Genomic DNA, 17320 nt, shown 5'->3' with positions numbered 1-17320 from the left:
TGTATATACACTATGAATTTGAATACTAATTAAAAAACTATTAATAGCTGACAAAACTCATTCAATTGGGAAGAGGAATGCATGAATCATCACCTGTGAAAATACAAAGCTTTGCCTAATATCTCTTTTGAAAAATGAGAAAATTGACTCCCGCACTCCCGATTATTTGTCAGACAGATGCTGGCAATTTTAATTAAGTCATAATGGTAAAGCTAGTGATTTAAAGTGCCCAAGTCCAATGTGGTCCTTTCTGCTGTCCCTGAGGCAAGACACAGAAAGAATGAAAACAAAACTCTGCTTAGTTTGTAGGCAACACTAGTATCCAACCAGAATGAACAGCCACCTCCCACTAGCCCTCTCTTTTGTCTTGCCTTGCTGGGTTAAATAAATCAAGAGAAATGGAGTGAATAAAAATCACTGTAAGGAAAATGAATCGCATCATATATAATTCACATAGATATTTAACATTTAAGCTGTATTTTTTAATAAATTGCCAAATAAAATCACATTTATACTGACTCTAGGATTTGTTTGACAATAATTCCAAATATTTATATAAACTATCTTGTACCAAACTGATCAGGTTATGCAACACATTTGGAATTACTGTAAGTCACAAGGGAAAGTTCTTCATCTAAGAAAGAAAGCTACACAGAGAGAAAGACAGAGAGACGGGCAGGTAGGCAGGCAGGCAGGCAGAGACAGAGAGAATGGAGTACAGATATTAACAGCTGAACATAGACACTGAGGGATTATCTCAATGTTATGTGTGTTTTTAGGAAAGAAACCCAGTAGCTGATGGAAGCAAAGATCCACAGCTAAGCACTGAGCTGAACTCCTGGAGTCCAGTTGTAGAGAGGGAGGAGGGGTGAACAAAGGGGTCAAGACCATGCTGGGGAAACCCACAGCAACAGCTGACCTGAGCAAGGGGGAGCTCATGGACCCCAGTCTGACAGCTGGGGAACCAGCATAGGACTGAACCAGGCCCCCGAATGTGGGTGTCAGTTAGGAGGCCTGGGCAGACTATGGGACCTGTGACAATGGAACAGTATTTATCCCTAGTGCAAGGACTTTGGGAGCCCATTCCCACGGAGGGATACCCTCTCAGCCTAGATACAGAGTGCAGGGTCAAGGTCCTGTCCCAAATGATGTGACAGACTTTGACGATATCCCATGCAAGGCCTCACCCTCCCTGGGGAGTGGATGAGGTGGGGCATGGGGGAGTTAATGGGATGCAAGGGAGGATGGGAGGGAGAGGGAACTGGGATTGGTATGTAAAATAAGATTGTTTTTAATTTAAATAAAATGTACTTAAAAAGAAACAGATTTATAATGCAAATAAAGCTGTAGTTCTCAAAAAAAAAAAAAAAGCATAACTGCTGCTAGTACATCCAATAGTTGGAATCTTAAGGAACCTAAAAGCAGTACTGAGAAAGCTGAGCTGAGTGAGTGAGGATCAGCCAGGAGCCTGGCTCTGCAGTCCCTGATTCTCTCAGCTGAGGAGGGCAGGGCTTTGGCAAGGGACTCTCTGAAGTTTATGTAAGTTTGAGAGACAGGCCATAGTGATTGGCAAAGTTTAGATCTTCAAGAAATTAGGGACAAGGGAGGAGGGGTGGGAGAGGGAGCTGGGATTGACATGTGAAGCAAGCATGTTTCTAATTTAAATAAAAACATATATATGAAGAAATTTACCTCAGAGCTTCCAGAGATGTTTCACATTGCCATCCATTTTCAAAGGGGACAAAATAGACCTTTGAATGGAATGGATGCCTGCTGAATTCGTGTGGTAAAAATATTAACTGTAATTTTTATTTAAATATTTTTAGATTTCAGATATGTGTTTTGTTTTGCTATCATATAAGCTATGTTCTTCTTTTTTTTTAAGGGAAGTATATCACATTTATTCTGGACCCTTTCCAGTACCATCTCGTAATGAAAAACCCCAAACAATTGAACTTTTCTAAGTTCAGCAGACAAGTATCAGCAAGAGCCTTTGGCGTCAAGAAGTTGGCAACTGATGATGAACTTAATGAAGATCTTCACAGACACTATCTGCTTTTGCAAGGCAAACCTTTAGACTGCCTCCTAGAATGCATGAACCAACAGATAAAAGAAATATTTGAGTCCCAGCTACTAAAATCCACAGATTGGAATACAGCAAGTCTGTTTGAATTCTGTGCCTCACTGATATTTGAAACCACATTTTCAGTCATCTATGGAAAAACTCTTGCTGGCAACAGGAAAAAATTTATCAGTGAGCTAAGAGATGATTTTTTAAAATATGATGAGATGTTCCCGTATCTAATAACTGATATACCAGTTCAGCTTCTAAGGAAAGCAAAAGCTTTGCAGTGGAAACTTATAGAACACCTTACATCAGAAAAACTGTCTCAGATGCAAGGGGAGTCAGAAATTGTTAAGGAAAGGCAACATGTTCTGGAGAAACACTATCTGCGTGAAGACTTTGAAATAGGAGGTAAGAAATTTCTGAACAATTACTCACTAAACTAAAATAATTTACAGGAGACCTTTGAGACAAAAAGAAAAATGGTGACCTTGAAAATTTTTATACTCTTTCTAATTGGCTTGTGATAAAATGTTTTACTCTGAAACAACCCTCTGTGATAATTGATTTTTTTTTTGCTGAGGTGGTAAAACAAGATACTTAATGATGATAATGAAAAAGAGTATAACTAAGCGGCATATACTCCCCTTATCTCACCCCCCACCTTCCTGCCCCCCAACACACATTACATTTTAAACTATTCTCATTAGGCAGAAAATTAGACTTCAGAAGCCTATTGGTTCTCATTAGCATGCACTGATCCTTGGCTGGGTCTGTGTCCTAACATCTTTTAATTAGCACACTGCAAATCTAATCAGTGTAATAAACGCTATTAATCTTCCTTTTCACTTATTTTCTCCCAGGACATCATCTTGGCTTTCTCTGGGCCTCCATGGCAAACACCATTCCAACTATGTTCTGGGCAATGTATTATCTTCTTCGGCACCCAGAAAGTATGAAAGTACTGAGTAACGAAATTGACAGCTTCCTGCAGTCAACAGGTCAAAAGAAAGGGCCCGGACTTTCCATCCACTTCAACAAAGAACAATTGGACAGCTTGGTCAGCCTGGGTAATTTATTTTTATCTGTTATGAAGAGACGGTACCTCTCTGCAAACTCGGTTTATCACTCATAGCTATTTACTAAGAGGTGGAGGACACAGCTGCCTAATTGACATAATAACACCCATTTACATCAATTATAAATTATGTAGTTTATAGCTGTAGATACTCTCATTGCATGTAAACATTAAGGCCTAGCTAATTAACTATGCAAGGTATGCAAAGGGCTAAACCAAAGCTTTGCAATTATTTGGGGGAAAAATTGTGTATGTCTATTAAGTCATTTGATTCTAAGCGTCTGTTGGCCTGATGATGCTCCCCAAACACTTCTGTCCTGTCTTGACAAGAAAAGAATTGCATGGCTGAATAGGAAAATACTTCAGAGGGGCATCTTGTGTGCAAAAAGTACTTACTCTTCCTTAAAATGGCGTCTGCATTTTCAGGCACAAGTTATGGTGTTTTATATGGTTTGGAGTATATGGTGCTGAACTTAAAACCCTTTCATTGTAGGTCAATGGTTTAAACATGCAAATAGAAAGGAGCAAGAGAAAGAATAGAAAGAACAGAAGAATAAATGGAGGGAGGGGTGGCAGGGAGGCAGGGGAAATGGAAGGAAACAAAACAGCTATAGAGTGCTTTCTTAAAGCATTGGTATTTTAAAAATATTGCTACTTTAGTAAATAGAAATGAAAAATATTTCAAATAGATCTGGGGCCCATAGGAGCTTGTTGCTTTTGCTTTTTCTCCACCCACCACCCCTTTTTTGTTTTGCTTTTGCTCAGTCGGCTTACACCTGACATGAACCATTCCTTGATCTGCAGAAATTTCATTTCCATTTCCTGAGTTTGAGCAGGCTGCTGGTTACTGTCATGTAGGGAACTCATATTCCTAAAGTCAAAATCTTTGCCAACACATGCCAGCTCCCTTTGTATTCCTTTCTCATCCTATGACATTACTAGTGATGTATTATTTATGATTTATTAACGCTTGCCAGAGGATTCAGAAAGGAAAGTCATCCTCAAGCTATCGAGATCAGGCCGTGGTGGTGTGCGCCTTTAATCCCAGGACTCAGGATTAAGAGGTAGGTGGATCTCTGTGAGTTTAGGGCCACTATGGCCTACACAAGAGTGAAGAGTAACAGCTCATGCCTTTGATCTGAACACCTGGGAGGAATGTAAGAAAGGATCAAGGCCTCAGAGGCAGCATTCAGTCTCAGGATTCTCCAGCCATGTTGAAGATAGCATAGCAGTCTGGGATTAAAGTCTGAGGTTGGTGGAACCAGGATCACCTTTCAGTCTGAGGTAGAGGTAAGAGCTAGTGGCTGCCTGCTTTGTATTTCTGATCTTCAGCTTGCAGCTTGAAACCCAATATCAGTCTATGGGTCTTTTATTTATTGTGTCACGAGAGTTCTTGAGGATGAAGTATTTTCAGTTTCATTGAACAAATGCATTGTTTATATGTTTTCTGTTTCCTTGGCTATTTGAGTTTCTATTTGCATGTTTAAACCTTTGACCTACAATGAAAGGGTTTTAAGTTCAGCCCCATATAAAACACCATAACCTGTGCCTGAAAATGCAGACGCCATTTTAAGGAAGAGTAAGTACTTTTTGCACACAAGATGCCTCTCTGAAATATTTTCCTATTCAGCCATGCAATTCTTTTCTTGTCAAGACAGGACAGCAGTGTTTGGGGAGCATCATCAGGCCAACAGATGCTTAGAATCAAATGACTTAATGGGCATACTCAATTTCCCACCCCAAAATAATTGCAACGTTTTGGTTTAGCTCTTTGCATACCTTGAGGCCTGTGTTGGCCTCAAGTTTTTTTGTATAAAATATATCCCTCCCCACCCCATCTTGGCCAATTCTGAGATATTCTTGATCACAATTAACTGCTTCTTGGCACTAATAAGACAGGCCCAAGGGTTACAAAGGTGGATCCCACTGACCAGGGCAACAGCAGCCTCTGTGACTTACACTGCAGTCAATTATGAAAGTGATGTCACCTGTAATGTGAATTATGAAAGGAATTTCATATTTGTTTGAAGGAGGAAATACTCCCATCATTATCAAAATGCTAATATTATTTTCTTTTTATTACAGAACTCTTTGGGAACAAATACACAAAATTTATGTAAAATATGTATAGATGGAAGTTTCTGTTCTGCCTGATCCCGCAGCTGTTTAGTACCCATGTAAACACCCACAGGCTTATATTAATTATGAACTGGCTGATGGCTCAGGCTTCTTATTTGGCTAGCTCTCTCTTAACTATTAACCCATTTCTATTAATCTAAGTATTTTCACGTGGTCTTGGGTTACTGGAAAATGCCTGGCATCCTACTTTCTGGTGACTCTGTCTCTGCCTCTCTCTTCCCAGCATTCTTCTAGTCTGGTAGCCCCACCTATACTTCCTGCCCAAATACTGGCCAATCAGCATTTTATTAAACCAATAAGATAAACATATATTCACAGCAGACAGACAGGACATCCCCCATCAAATACGGGTGGTTGGTTATACTTGGATGAGTAGTGTCTTCTGAGTTGATTTGGTTCTATGGTTGCATTTTCCATATATTTGGGTAATTACCCTTTCATTTTAAGAATGAGACCATCAGGAAATAATGCAAATGAGCTCCAAAGAATATGTTTGTATTCTGTATGTAATTACTGCTTTTAACAATTTGCTTTAAATGCATCAACTCTCTTTTTACATAGTAGCTGCTTGTCATTTAAACAAATGATTGTTTTTAAAGCGCAGTGTTAACAAAGAAACACTTAAATTTATTTGACCAGAAGTGGTGGGTTCTATGTTTTAATTTAGGACCATGTCAGTCCACAGCTAGACTTAGGAACTCTCATCCTTGGAGGTCTTGTAAATTTGCAGCTCTTCATTGCTCAATCAATGAACAGAAACAAGAAAATCTGTTGTTCTTGTTGTTATTATTATTATTATCATACATTACATTCTGACCAAAGTTTCCCCTCTGTCCACTCCTTCAAGTTACCTTAAATCTGACCTCTCCCCCAGACTCACTCCTCCTCCCTTTCCATTAAGAAAAGAGCAGGCCTCCCAGGAGTATCACCTAAAACTGCATAACAAGTTACAATGACACTAAGCACAAACCTTCAAATTAGGGCTGGGTGAGGCAACTCAGTAGGGTAAAAAGGGTCACAAAAGCAGACAGAAGATCCAGGGACACCCCTATTCCCACTACTATGAGTTCAACAAAAACACCAAGCTAACAACCATAGCATATATGTAGAGGACCAACCCACACAGGCCCTGTGATTGTGCTTCAATCTCTGTCCCTATGTGCCGTGCTTAGTAGATTTGTATTCTTTTGATGTTCTTGACCCCTCTGGCTCATGAAATTTTTTCTCTACCTCTTCCTAAGGGTTCCTTGAGCTCCAATGGTAGTGACCTGATGGAGATCTCCAATTTGGAATCTCTCTCCAAATGATGTCAGAAAACACAAAATCTTAATCATGCCAAAGCAGTGCCTTCCATAGCTACCCTACAGCCCGGGTGACCAGCAGATGTCAGAGTCATTTATTAAAAGAGCTTATGATAAATGGCATTATACAGGATAAAAGCTTTGGTCAGATTGTATCAAACTACCTCCAGTCCAACACACAGAGTATCCTCTATGTCTATTTGTAGTTCAAGCAAGAGTTTCTCATGTCAAAAGAACATAAAGTGATTGGAAAGGCAAGACTCACTCAGCTAGGCTAAGCACCTCCATGTACCACATGATATGAGTGCACTGCTTGCTTTTTTGTATCCATAAGGAGTTTGTATGTGTTTTGAACACATTATTTTTAAAGGGTATCTTGAATTTTTATCCCTACTAGGAAAAAACATAGTTGTAATTCAGTAAATGCTTTGCTTACTTCCTAGGAAGGGAAGTTTCCAGAGAGTACAGAATAAAATGTTCTTTTTTTGCAGAGACTTTGTTTATGAGCTCACCAATTATAAAGCAGTATTGAAATGGGAAGCTCAAATGTCATAGGTTGTTGGAATAGTTTACAACAATCTGTTTTGAGGCATGGTGATAGATTTGTGTTTTTCCCAATGAGAGTTTTTTTCATTAAAACCTTTTAACCCCGCCTTTAAAACAAACAAAATATTGTTGCTGGCAGTTTCTTTCCCACCAGGTCCCGCCTGAAACTGCCTTTGAGTGCCAAATAAACACACAGAGACACTACACTAATTATAAAGCTGTTGACCGATGACTACAGCTTCTTATTGACTAGCTCTATCTTAATGATTAACCCATATCTACTAATATATGTATTTCTACATGGCCTTGTCTTACCAGAGGAGGCCCTCCATGGGACTCTCTCACTACCTTTTGCAGAATCCTCCTAATCTCCTAGTCCTGCCTATCTTCCTGCTCTATTGGCCAACAGTGTTTTTAAGAGAAACATATATACACAAGGACATCCCCCATCAAAATATGTTGTGTTTTGCCTACTTAATATCCCATTAAAGAATCTGCTTATTAGAACCTTACTAGAGTTATACATTTAGTAATATTTTGTAAATATCTCTACAAGTAGGCTGAATAAAACTTTAAAGTGACTTTATAAATTTGATACAAAAAGAGGACGACTAAGAAAATTACTAATGCAAGGGAGATAAGAGCTCACTATTGAGAGTTTGACAAACTGGGTCTCTCTATCTGCCCCCATCAGCTGCTTGAGGAAGCCTCACTGCTGATGATTGGGCTAGGAAACAATCTATGAGCATAGCAGAATATCATTAGTAATTATTTTATTATTTCATTCATTCATTCAGTCAGTCAGTCAATTATGTTTGGTTCTACCTTAGATCTCTGAGCCATTCTACTTTTAGTTCCTGGCATGGGCTCCCTCTTGTACCTTGGGTCTCAAGTTAGAGTAGCCATTGTTTGGCCATTCCCACAAGATCTGAGTCACCAGTATCCCAGTGTATCTTGTAGGCAGAACATGTTGTGGGTCTTAGATTTTATGCCTGAGTTGATGTCCCAGTCTTAACACTGAGAGTTTCCACTGGACTAGGTTTGCTCATCACCCACCTAGTCCAGTAGCTCCTCCTCATACTCTCTCCCTTCATCCCTCCCTTCCCACCTGATCCCTCCTGTTTATATCCCCAACTACCTCCAGTCCACCCACAAAATCTATTCTATTTCCCCTCCCAAGAGAGATCCTTGAGTCCCCCCTTGATCTCTCCTCTTTATCTAACTTATCTGGGTCTGTAGACTGTAGTGTGATTTTCCTTCACTTAACAGCTAACATCCACTTATAAGTGAATACATGGGCGTATGTTTGTCTTACAGGGTTTGAGTTGCCTGTCACAGGGTGTTTTTTTTCTGAGTTCCATCCATTTGCCTGTAAATTTCATGATGTAATTTTTTTCTTTTTTTTGGTTTTTTTTTTTGTTTTACGAGACAGGGTTTCTCTGTATTGTTTTGGAGGCTATAGGTCCAGCCCAGCCTCGAACTCACAGAGATCCACCTACCTCTGCCTCCTGAGTGCTGGGATTAAAGGCGTGCGCCACCACCGCCCAGCAATGTAATTTTTTTCTAACAACTGATTAGTACTCTATTATGTAAATACATCATATTTTCTTTATCCATTCTTTGTTTGGGGGACATCTTAGATACCTTCATGTTCCAATTTCTTGCTGTTATAAATAAAGATGCCATGAGCATAGTTGAGCAAGTGTCCTTGTGATAGGATGGGGCATCTTTTTGGTATATGCCCAAAAGTGGTATATATATAGTTGTACATCCCAATTTTTCTGAGGAAACACCATGTTGACTTCAATAGTGGCATTCCCACCAGCAGTGGAGGTGTGTTCCCTTGCTCTATCTCCTTAACAGCATGAACTGCCACTTGTGTGATCTTAGCAATTCTGACAGGTATAAGATGCAATCTGAAAGTAGTTTTGATTTTCATTTCCCTGATGGATAAGGATGTTGGATGTTTCTTAAGTGCTTCTCTGCTATTTAAGATTCCTCTGTTGAGAACTCTCTTTTTAGATATGTACCCTGTTTTTAAATTGGAATGTGTTGGGGGGGAAGTCCTGTGATTATGTCAATAAAGCACTGTTGGGCCAATAGCGAACCAAGATAGGTGGGACTAGGAGTCCAGGAGGACTCTGGGAAGGAGAAACACAGAGAGTCAAGATGTAACGCCATGGGGTAGGAAGCCCGGAACTATTCTCTGGTAAGAGAAATACTTAGATTAACAATTATGGGGTAATTACTTAAGTCAGAGCTAGCCAGTAAGAAACAAGCAAGGCCAACAGCTTCATAATTAATATAGCCTCCTGTGTGTTTATTTGGGACTGATGCGGCTCTAGAACCAGGCTGGTGGGAAGGCTTCTCTCAAGAAAAAAAGCTTCTCTTTACAAATGGTGTCAGGGCGGGATTGAATTTCCACATAGAATGACAAAAGTTTTAAAGGAATTTTAGAAACAGAAGAACAGAGAGAAGCACAGATTTTTGGTAGCAGCATTTTCTCAGGTGGGCTCTGTTTTGCTAGCAGCAAGCAGAGACTCGCAGCTTGCTTAATGCAGTGATCCATTTTCACTTGGGTTTTGTGTAGGGTAATGCAAATGGATCTATTTGTATTATTCTACATAAAGATATCCAATTAGATCAGCATCATTTATTGAGGATGGTTTCTTTTTTCTACTGTGTATTTCTGACTTCTTTATCAAAAATCAGGTGTGCATAGGTGTGCAGATTTATTTCTGGGTCTGTGACTCTGCTCCATTGATTAATGTGTCTGTTTTTATTACTTTAGCTCTGTAGTTCAGCTTGAAGTCAGGGATAGTGATATCTTTAGAAGTCATTTTGTTTCTCAGCATTGTTTTGGCTATCCTGGTTTTTTGTTTGTTTGTTTTTTCCATACGAAATTGAGTATTGTCCTTTAAGGTTCTGTGAAGAATGGTGTTGGAATTTTGATGAGGATTGCATTGAGTCTTTAGATAGCTTTTGGTAGGATGTCTGATTTTATTGTATTAATTCTACTAATCCACAGGCACTGGAGATTTTTCCATCTTCTGAAATCTTCAGTTCTTTCTTCAGTGTTTAAAGTTTTTGTCATACCAGTCTTTCACTTGCTTCGTTAGAGTTATCCCAAGACATTTTATATTACTTGTTGTGATTATTATTGCTGAATAGTAGTTATTACTATATAACATGTTATCATCAAATAACTATTATTATTGTTAAGTGTTGTTTCTTTGATTTCTTTCAAGGTCTGTTTGTCATTTGTGTATTGGAGGGCTACTGTTTGGTGGTGGTGGTAACTTGTTGGTTTGTTTGTTTTGAGTTAATCTTTTATCCTGCTGCTGTGCTGAAAGTGTTTATTAGGTGTAGGGGCTCCTCGTGCGAGTTTTAATGTCACTACATACCTTGACTTCTTCCTTTCTTGTTTGTATCCTCTTGGTTTCCTTCAGTTGTCCTATTGTGCTAGCTAAGACGTCAAGAACTATAATGGGCAGTTAAAGAAAGAGTGGATGACTTTGTCTTTCTTCTGATTTTAGTGGAAATGCTTTGCTCATTTCCTTTTAAGTGGATGTTGGCTGTGGGTCTGTTGTGAATTACCTCTATTTTGTATTCCTAGTCTCCCCCAGGACTTTCATCTTGAATGGGTGTTGGATTTCATCAGAGGCCGTCTTGCATAGAATGAGATGATCATTTAGACTTTTTTTCTGTCAGTTTGTTCATATGATAGATTACATTTATCAATGTATATATGATGAATCATCCCTGTACCTCTAGGATAAAGCCTACTTGATCATGATACATGATTTTTTTATGTATTATTGAACTCAGTTTGTGTTTTATTGAAGATTTTTCATCTATTTTAATGAAGGAAATTGGTCTGTAATTTTTTTTCTTTTGGGGGATTCTCTATGTAGTTTGGGCATCAGGATAGCTGTGTTTCTTAAAATTAATTGAACAATGATTCTTCGGTTTCTCTTTTGTGAAACAATTTGAAGAGTATTAGCATTAAGCCTTCTTTGAAAACCTGGTAGAATTCTGTGCTAAAACCATTTGACTCTGAGCTTTTTTTCCTTTGTTTTTTTTCTTTTTTTCTTTCTTTATTTATTTAGTTGGGAGACTTTTAATGATGGCTTCCATTTCAGTAAGGGTTATAGGTCTGTTTACCTTGCTTATCTCATATTTATTTAAGTTTGATAAGTGCTGTGTATTGAGAGAAGTATCCATTTCTTTTACATTTTCCAATCTTGTGGCATACTGGATTTTAAAGTGTTATTCTCTGGATTCCCTCTGTGTCTGTTGTTATGTCTCCCTTTTCACTTTTTGTTAATTTGGAAATTATTTCTTCTCTTTTTGGTTAATTTGAGTAAGGTTTGTCAATCTTCCTGATTTTCTCAAGGAACCAACTCTTTATTCATTGATTTATTGATTGTTGGTTTATTTGTTACTACTTTATTGAGATCAGCCCCAAGTTTGATTATTTCTTTCTGTCTACACCTTCTGGGTACTATCTTTTTCTTTTTGTTTCCAAGCTTTTGGATTTACTGTTCAGTTACTAGTATGAGATCTCTCCAAGTTGGTTGTTGTTTTGATTTTAAGTAGATCCTTAGTTCCATGAACTCGATTCTGAGAACTGCCTTCCTTTTCTTGACTAGTTTGTGTGTGTGTGTGTGTGTGTGTGTGTGTGTGTTTGTGTGTGTGTCTGTGTGTGTGTATTCTATGTTTCTTGTACCTTGGTTAGGGAAACTTTATTCTGTGATTTTGCTGAAAATGTTTTTTGTACCTTTGACCCATATTTAGTCTCCTACCCTACCTTTACCTCTATTTCGGTTTTCCTAGATCTTATCTTTTCATAGTGTCCCAGATTCCTGTATATTTTTTCCAGGATATTTTTCTTTTTTAGATTTTGCATTTCCTTCTTCTGAGGTATCCATTCCCTCTATTGTGTATTCAATGCCTAAGATTCTTTCTTTCATATGTTGTATCCTGTTAGTAAGGCTTACCTATGAGTGCCTATTTTTTTTATTTCCAAGATTGCCTCCAGTTTCAGTTTTCATTATTGATTCTATTGCCACTTTCAGGTCTCTAACTATTTTATTTATATCCTTCTATTGTTTGTGTTTTTATAGATTTTTAAAGGCATGTACTCATTTCCTCTTTAAAGACTACTATGATGTTCATAAAGGCTATTTTGTGGTCATTTTCTTGTCCTTCAACTAAGAGCCTTCTGTGGAAGGGTTGCTGGCTCTCTTGGAGACATATTGTCCTGGATGTTACTGATTGTGTTTTTACACTGGTAACTTGGCATGTGGGAGTGGAAAGACTGTAATTTTAGGTGCTGATACATGGTCTTATCTTTGTTGGGTGGTTGATTTGTGTCTTGGTTTCTCTTGCCCTTTCTGGTTCTTGGGAGAGTATGGTGGCTGTGTGTTGTCTGGTAGGAAATACTTATGGGTTCCTAATTGTTGTAGTCACTGTGAGTGTTTCTGGGTATTGAGTGCTAACACTTAGGGATGGGTCCACAGGTTGGGAAAAGAGGGGGTGTTACATCAGGATCTGCTTAGTCCTTTGGGGTGGGGACAGATAATGAGAGGCCACAGCAGAAGGTCTTCTACAGAGCTGGTGATGGGACTGGGGGATTGGACTTGGAAGAATGGAGGATCAGTAAAGATCTACTGCTATCCTACCTGTTTTACAGGAGAGGCCTGTGGGTTTCCAGGCAATATCTGGGTGGGTTCTGGCTGGGATAAAGCAATTAGTAGTTAAAAGGAAGTTTGGAGTGATAGAACTGTGTGGTACACTAGAGAAGGGGATGGGAAAAGGGAGCTGCAGCAGATGTTCTGCTCCAAAGCTGGAGTTAAGACTGGGGAAGTGGTTTTGGAGGAGATGAGAAGTGAGGATCTGCAGTTAGGCTACCTGCCTCCCCAGCCAAATTCTAAACCTACTTCTTGTGAGTAGTTGGAATGGGGAGGCAGAGAAACCCAAAGCAAAAGGATTAGTTGGAAAATTAAAGGTCCTGTAACAACAAAAAAAATAATATGCCTATGTTAAACAAACCAGTTATTTAAATATTTCAAAGTAGTTTGTAGTTACAAAATGTGATTTTTCACCCAAGTGCACTGAGGGACCATGGCTGGTATTGCATCTTGTCATTCTTTTTACAAATGAGAATTTTCTTAGAATGAGAGAGAGAGAATTTTCACTTGAATTTTATGACCAACACCATGTCTTTCTCATGAGATACTTCTAACCAAGTTTTTTTCATTGCCCCCACTGAGAGGAGGGATTTTTTTATGTCTATTAATATAAGCCAGCTACCACAGGGTGAATGTCAACAAGATTGAGACAGGTAAGCCAAGTACTGACAGGTTTACAGTTCAGGAAAAGATGCTTGGATAATAATGTGTTGTTAAACACATCAAGAATTTTGTTGATGGTACGAGGGATTAAACCAATGCTAAGCAAGTGTTCTACCCCAAGCTATATTTATTTCTGCTGTAAAACTATTAACAATTACTTCAATTCAACAAATGCCAGGCATTGTATTAGTGCTTTGTGTATCTTAACTTTCTTATTGTTTTCATTTGATCACTGGGTAGAAATTTCCAAAAAGAGAACCAAATACTAACCCTGAATGAAATAGTAGTAAACCAAGAAAAAATGATGTTAAGCTATTGATTTTAATGCTTGCTGATAATCACTGTCACCTCGGGCAAAATTGTTAGAAAAACAACCACGATCACTATTTTTGTGCAATATGTACCACTCAGATATAAATACAGCATTACATATTACAAAATAATTGTGTAGTTCAAAAATTAGAAATGTAGATAGCACAATTGTGAAGTTTGCCAAAATATTCTGACAAAACACAGAATGAATGAATTTCACTTCCTGTTGGTAATTTTTTTCTTCTCTTTTTTTTCCTGTATCTTCAATTGAGATCAGGGCCTCTGCATAGGCTAGGAAAATGCTTTCTTGCTACACTACAACCCTAGTCACCTGTGGGGAAATTCTAACCTGAGAAAGGGGTACTTTGGAAGCAGTCAGTGAGGTTTTATGTGTAATATTAGGGAAACATCAATGAAAAGCACTGACTTCATTATTTATCAGTTTCGCATTTTAATACAAAGCTAAGGGGTTCAGAAAGGAAATGTAGGGTAGAAACACAATCTGATTGGAGAGTACTGTTATAATGTGAATTAAAGCAAATTCATCATGTGATCAGGAAGATCGAGGCAAGGGGAAAATACAGAAAGGGAGCAAGAAAAGAGATACCTGAATAGAGGGAGCCATCATAGGTTTAAAGAGACATCTGGCACTAGGAAAATGTCCAGAGATTCACAAGGATGACCCCAGCTAAGAATCTAAGCAATAGTGAAGAAGCTACCTTAAATTCCCCTCCTCTATAATGAGATTGATGACTACCTTAAATGCCATCCTAGAGCCTTCACCCAGTAGCTGATGGAAGCAGAAACAGAGATCCACAGCTAAGCACTGAGCTAAACTCCTGGAATACAGTTGTAGAGAGGGAGGAGTGATGAGCAAATGAGTCAAGACCAGGCTGAGGAAACCCACAGAAACAGCTTACTTAGGCAAGGGGGAGCTCATGGAACCCAGTGTGACAGCTGGGGCACCAGCGTAGGTTCTGACCAGGTTCCCTGAACATGGATATCAGTTGGGAGACCAGGGCAGTCCATGGGACCTCTGGCAGTGGAACCAGTATTTATTCCTAATGCATGGACTTTGGGAGCACATTCCCTATGGAAGGATATTCTCTCAGCCTAGATACATGAGGTAGGGCCTCAGTTCTGCCCCAAATGATGTGACAGACATTGATAATGCTGCATGGGAGGTCTCACCCTCCCTGGGGAGTGAATGGGAGGTGGCTTCAAGCTGCAGCTCTCATCTTGATTGTTGGTTGGAATCATCAGGCAACTTTTAAGAACACTCAGACATGGTCCTGTCCCCCAGGCTTTTATTGCTCTGGAGTGGGAACTGATGGATTTGAAAACTCTCCAGGTGTTCTAATATGTGGCCAGCATTCAGCACCTCTAATTTCAATGGTTTCATTAATGTTGTGGTCCTGATATCTGGGACTGAGACATTATTTTTTTAGCCAATCCTGGTTGAGTCTAACAGGCAGCCAAAGGGACTGGTAATCTGTGCAGTATCAGAAACCTTCAAAAATGTAAGTGGTTAAATTATTTCAAAACGTCACTCCTCATCTGTTTCCATAGGAGAAACTTGGAGAGAAGAATGGTGTCTGGAGCATAGAAAAATGAAAGCCCCTCTCTGCTTCCCAACCCAACCAGTGTAACAGGAATTAATGAATGGCCCAGAGACTGATATTCAACTTCAAACTTCAAGCTGAATATCAGAAAAGCAAAGCATCTGTCAACTAGCTCTCACCTCTAGCTCAGGCTGAAAGGGCTGATCCATGCTTATGCTCTTCACCAAGCCTCAGATTGTCACTTTTCCTCAGTGTGGCTGCAGAACAGATCCCTCTCTAAGCCTTGCTTCTGTCTCTTATACTCCCTAATGTTGGAATTAAATGTGTGAGCTGGAATTCTCTTTAAGACTGATTCACTCTTGTGTGGATCTGGGTGGCCTTGGACTCACAGAGATCCGTCTATCTCTTAACCCTGAGTCCAAGGATTAAAGGTATGTACCACCACATACTAGCTTCTGGCTGCTGGGATTAAAGATGGATGCCTGGCTTCTATAGCTTGTGGCTGGCTTTGCTTTCTGAATCCTCAGGCAAGCTTAAATAAATGATAAATAGTATATCACCACAAACCAGTGCTTGTAGTTCTGGCACATTGTAAGAATCATATTGACAATCTGAATGTACCAAGCATGTCAAAAAGCTGATGTCATACCATCTCTGACACAGAGTACAAAATGGTTACTGCAGCCTGGAGTACAGCCTGGGGTACAGCCTAGGGTTAGCACAAAAACCTGGATTGGATACACAGCACCATTCATACACACCAAGAAAATGATAAAGTATGTACATGTATTTAAGGAGTTGCTAAAGATTGGAAGAAGGATTAGATTTTTCTGCCTGAATGTTTTTTAAAGGTTGAAATTAAAGGGGAGAGAACTTGATGTCAATGTAAAAAAACATTTCCTGTAAAACAGGTTTTCAGAAAACTGTCATTATACATTCAGAAACTGTACCTATCAGTCAAGCATGTCATATGGGCTGTAATCCCAGAGCCTGAGAGGCAAAGCAGGAGGATCATGAGTTCTGGGCCTGCTTGAACTAGAAAGGTAAACCCTGTCAAAGGAATAGGGTGGGAGGGAGGGAGGGAGGGAGGGAGGGAGGGAGGGAGGGAGGGAGGGAGGGAGGATAAAATGACAAGTTATAGCTAAGTGCTAGAGAAGTTACCTAACATGTTTAATACCTTGGGCTCAATCCCCAGCAACACACACACACACACACACACACACACACACACACACACACACACACACACCTACCTTTAATCCATGAAAACCTTGTTTGAACTGTGGATGTAGCTCAGCACTTGCCTAACGTGTGCAAGTATCTGAGTCCCACCCCTTACACCTCAAAAAAAGAAAATACAATGAGAAGAAAATTGTAAAATCAGGATGCTAAGAGTTAAGAGCTTTCCTAACAAACAACTGTAGATAATGCATATGCCAATTAAAGTGATGGTGTAGCTTGGGAACCAGTGAATGTGCTCAGTTGATAAAGTCACCTGCCATCAACTCTGGCAACCTGAGTTCCATCTCTGAGTTTCCATGAGGTAGACAGCCCTTGACATACATGCACATTTGGTCACTTGTGCAGACACACACACACACACAAACACACACACACACACAGAGAGAGAGAGAGAGAGACAGAGAGAAAGGGAGAGAATGATAGTACACAATAAAGTACTATCTTAGGAGCCTCTTTGCTTATATGTATTTTTCTATTTTGAATACCCAGATTGCTGCATGAGTACAGATCAAACCCACTTGTTGTATTTCTTTGTTCCAGCCACTGTGTCCCAGTGCATTGAGCAGAGTTAGACCTTAACAAAGTTTTACTGAGCATATGTATGTTTAGCTTACATGTGTATAAATATATGGCAGAAACCATAAATAGCAGAAACCAAAGCCTGTTTCTGCAATGCAGTATGAAGGTAGGCATTTGTACCAATTCAGATTTATTTTTAA

The 17320-nt window shown here is 39.3% G+C and overlaps 1 protein-coding gene across 1 annotated transcript in view; it reads left to right on the top strand.

The window, feature by feature from the left end:
- LOC101834951 (cytochrome P450 7B1) overlaps positions 1 to 17320 on the top strand; it is a 165596-nt gene that overhangs the window by 133123 nt on the left and 15153 nt on the right. The window contains exons 3-4 of the mRNA XM_013110381.3: positions 1886 to 2476; positions 2929 to 3135. Of these exons, the coding sequence (XP_012965835.1) occupies positions 1886 to 2476; positions 2929 to 3135 (798 nt within the window). The remainder of the gene's footprint in view (positions 1 to 1885; positions 2477 to 2928; positions 3136 to 17320) is intronic.

The sequence above is a fragment of the Mesocricetus auratus genome, unplaced genomic scaffold, assembly GCF_017639785.1.
Source record: "Mesocricetus auratus isolate SY011 unplaced genomic scaffold, BCM_Maur_2.0 Super-Scaffold_6730, whole genome shotgun sequence".
NCBI classification, from domain to species: domain Eukaryota; kingdom Metazoa; phylum Chordata; class Mammalia; order Rodentia; family Cricetidae; genus Mesocricetus; species Mesocricetus auratus.
Note: the sequence above shows the minus strand (reverse complement) of the source record. Positions and strands in the feature narration are given on the sequence as shown.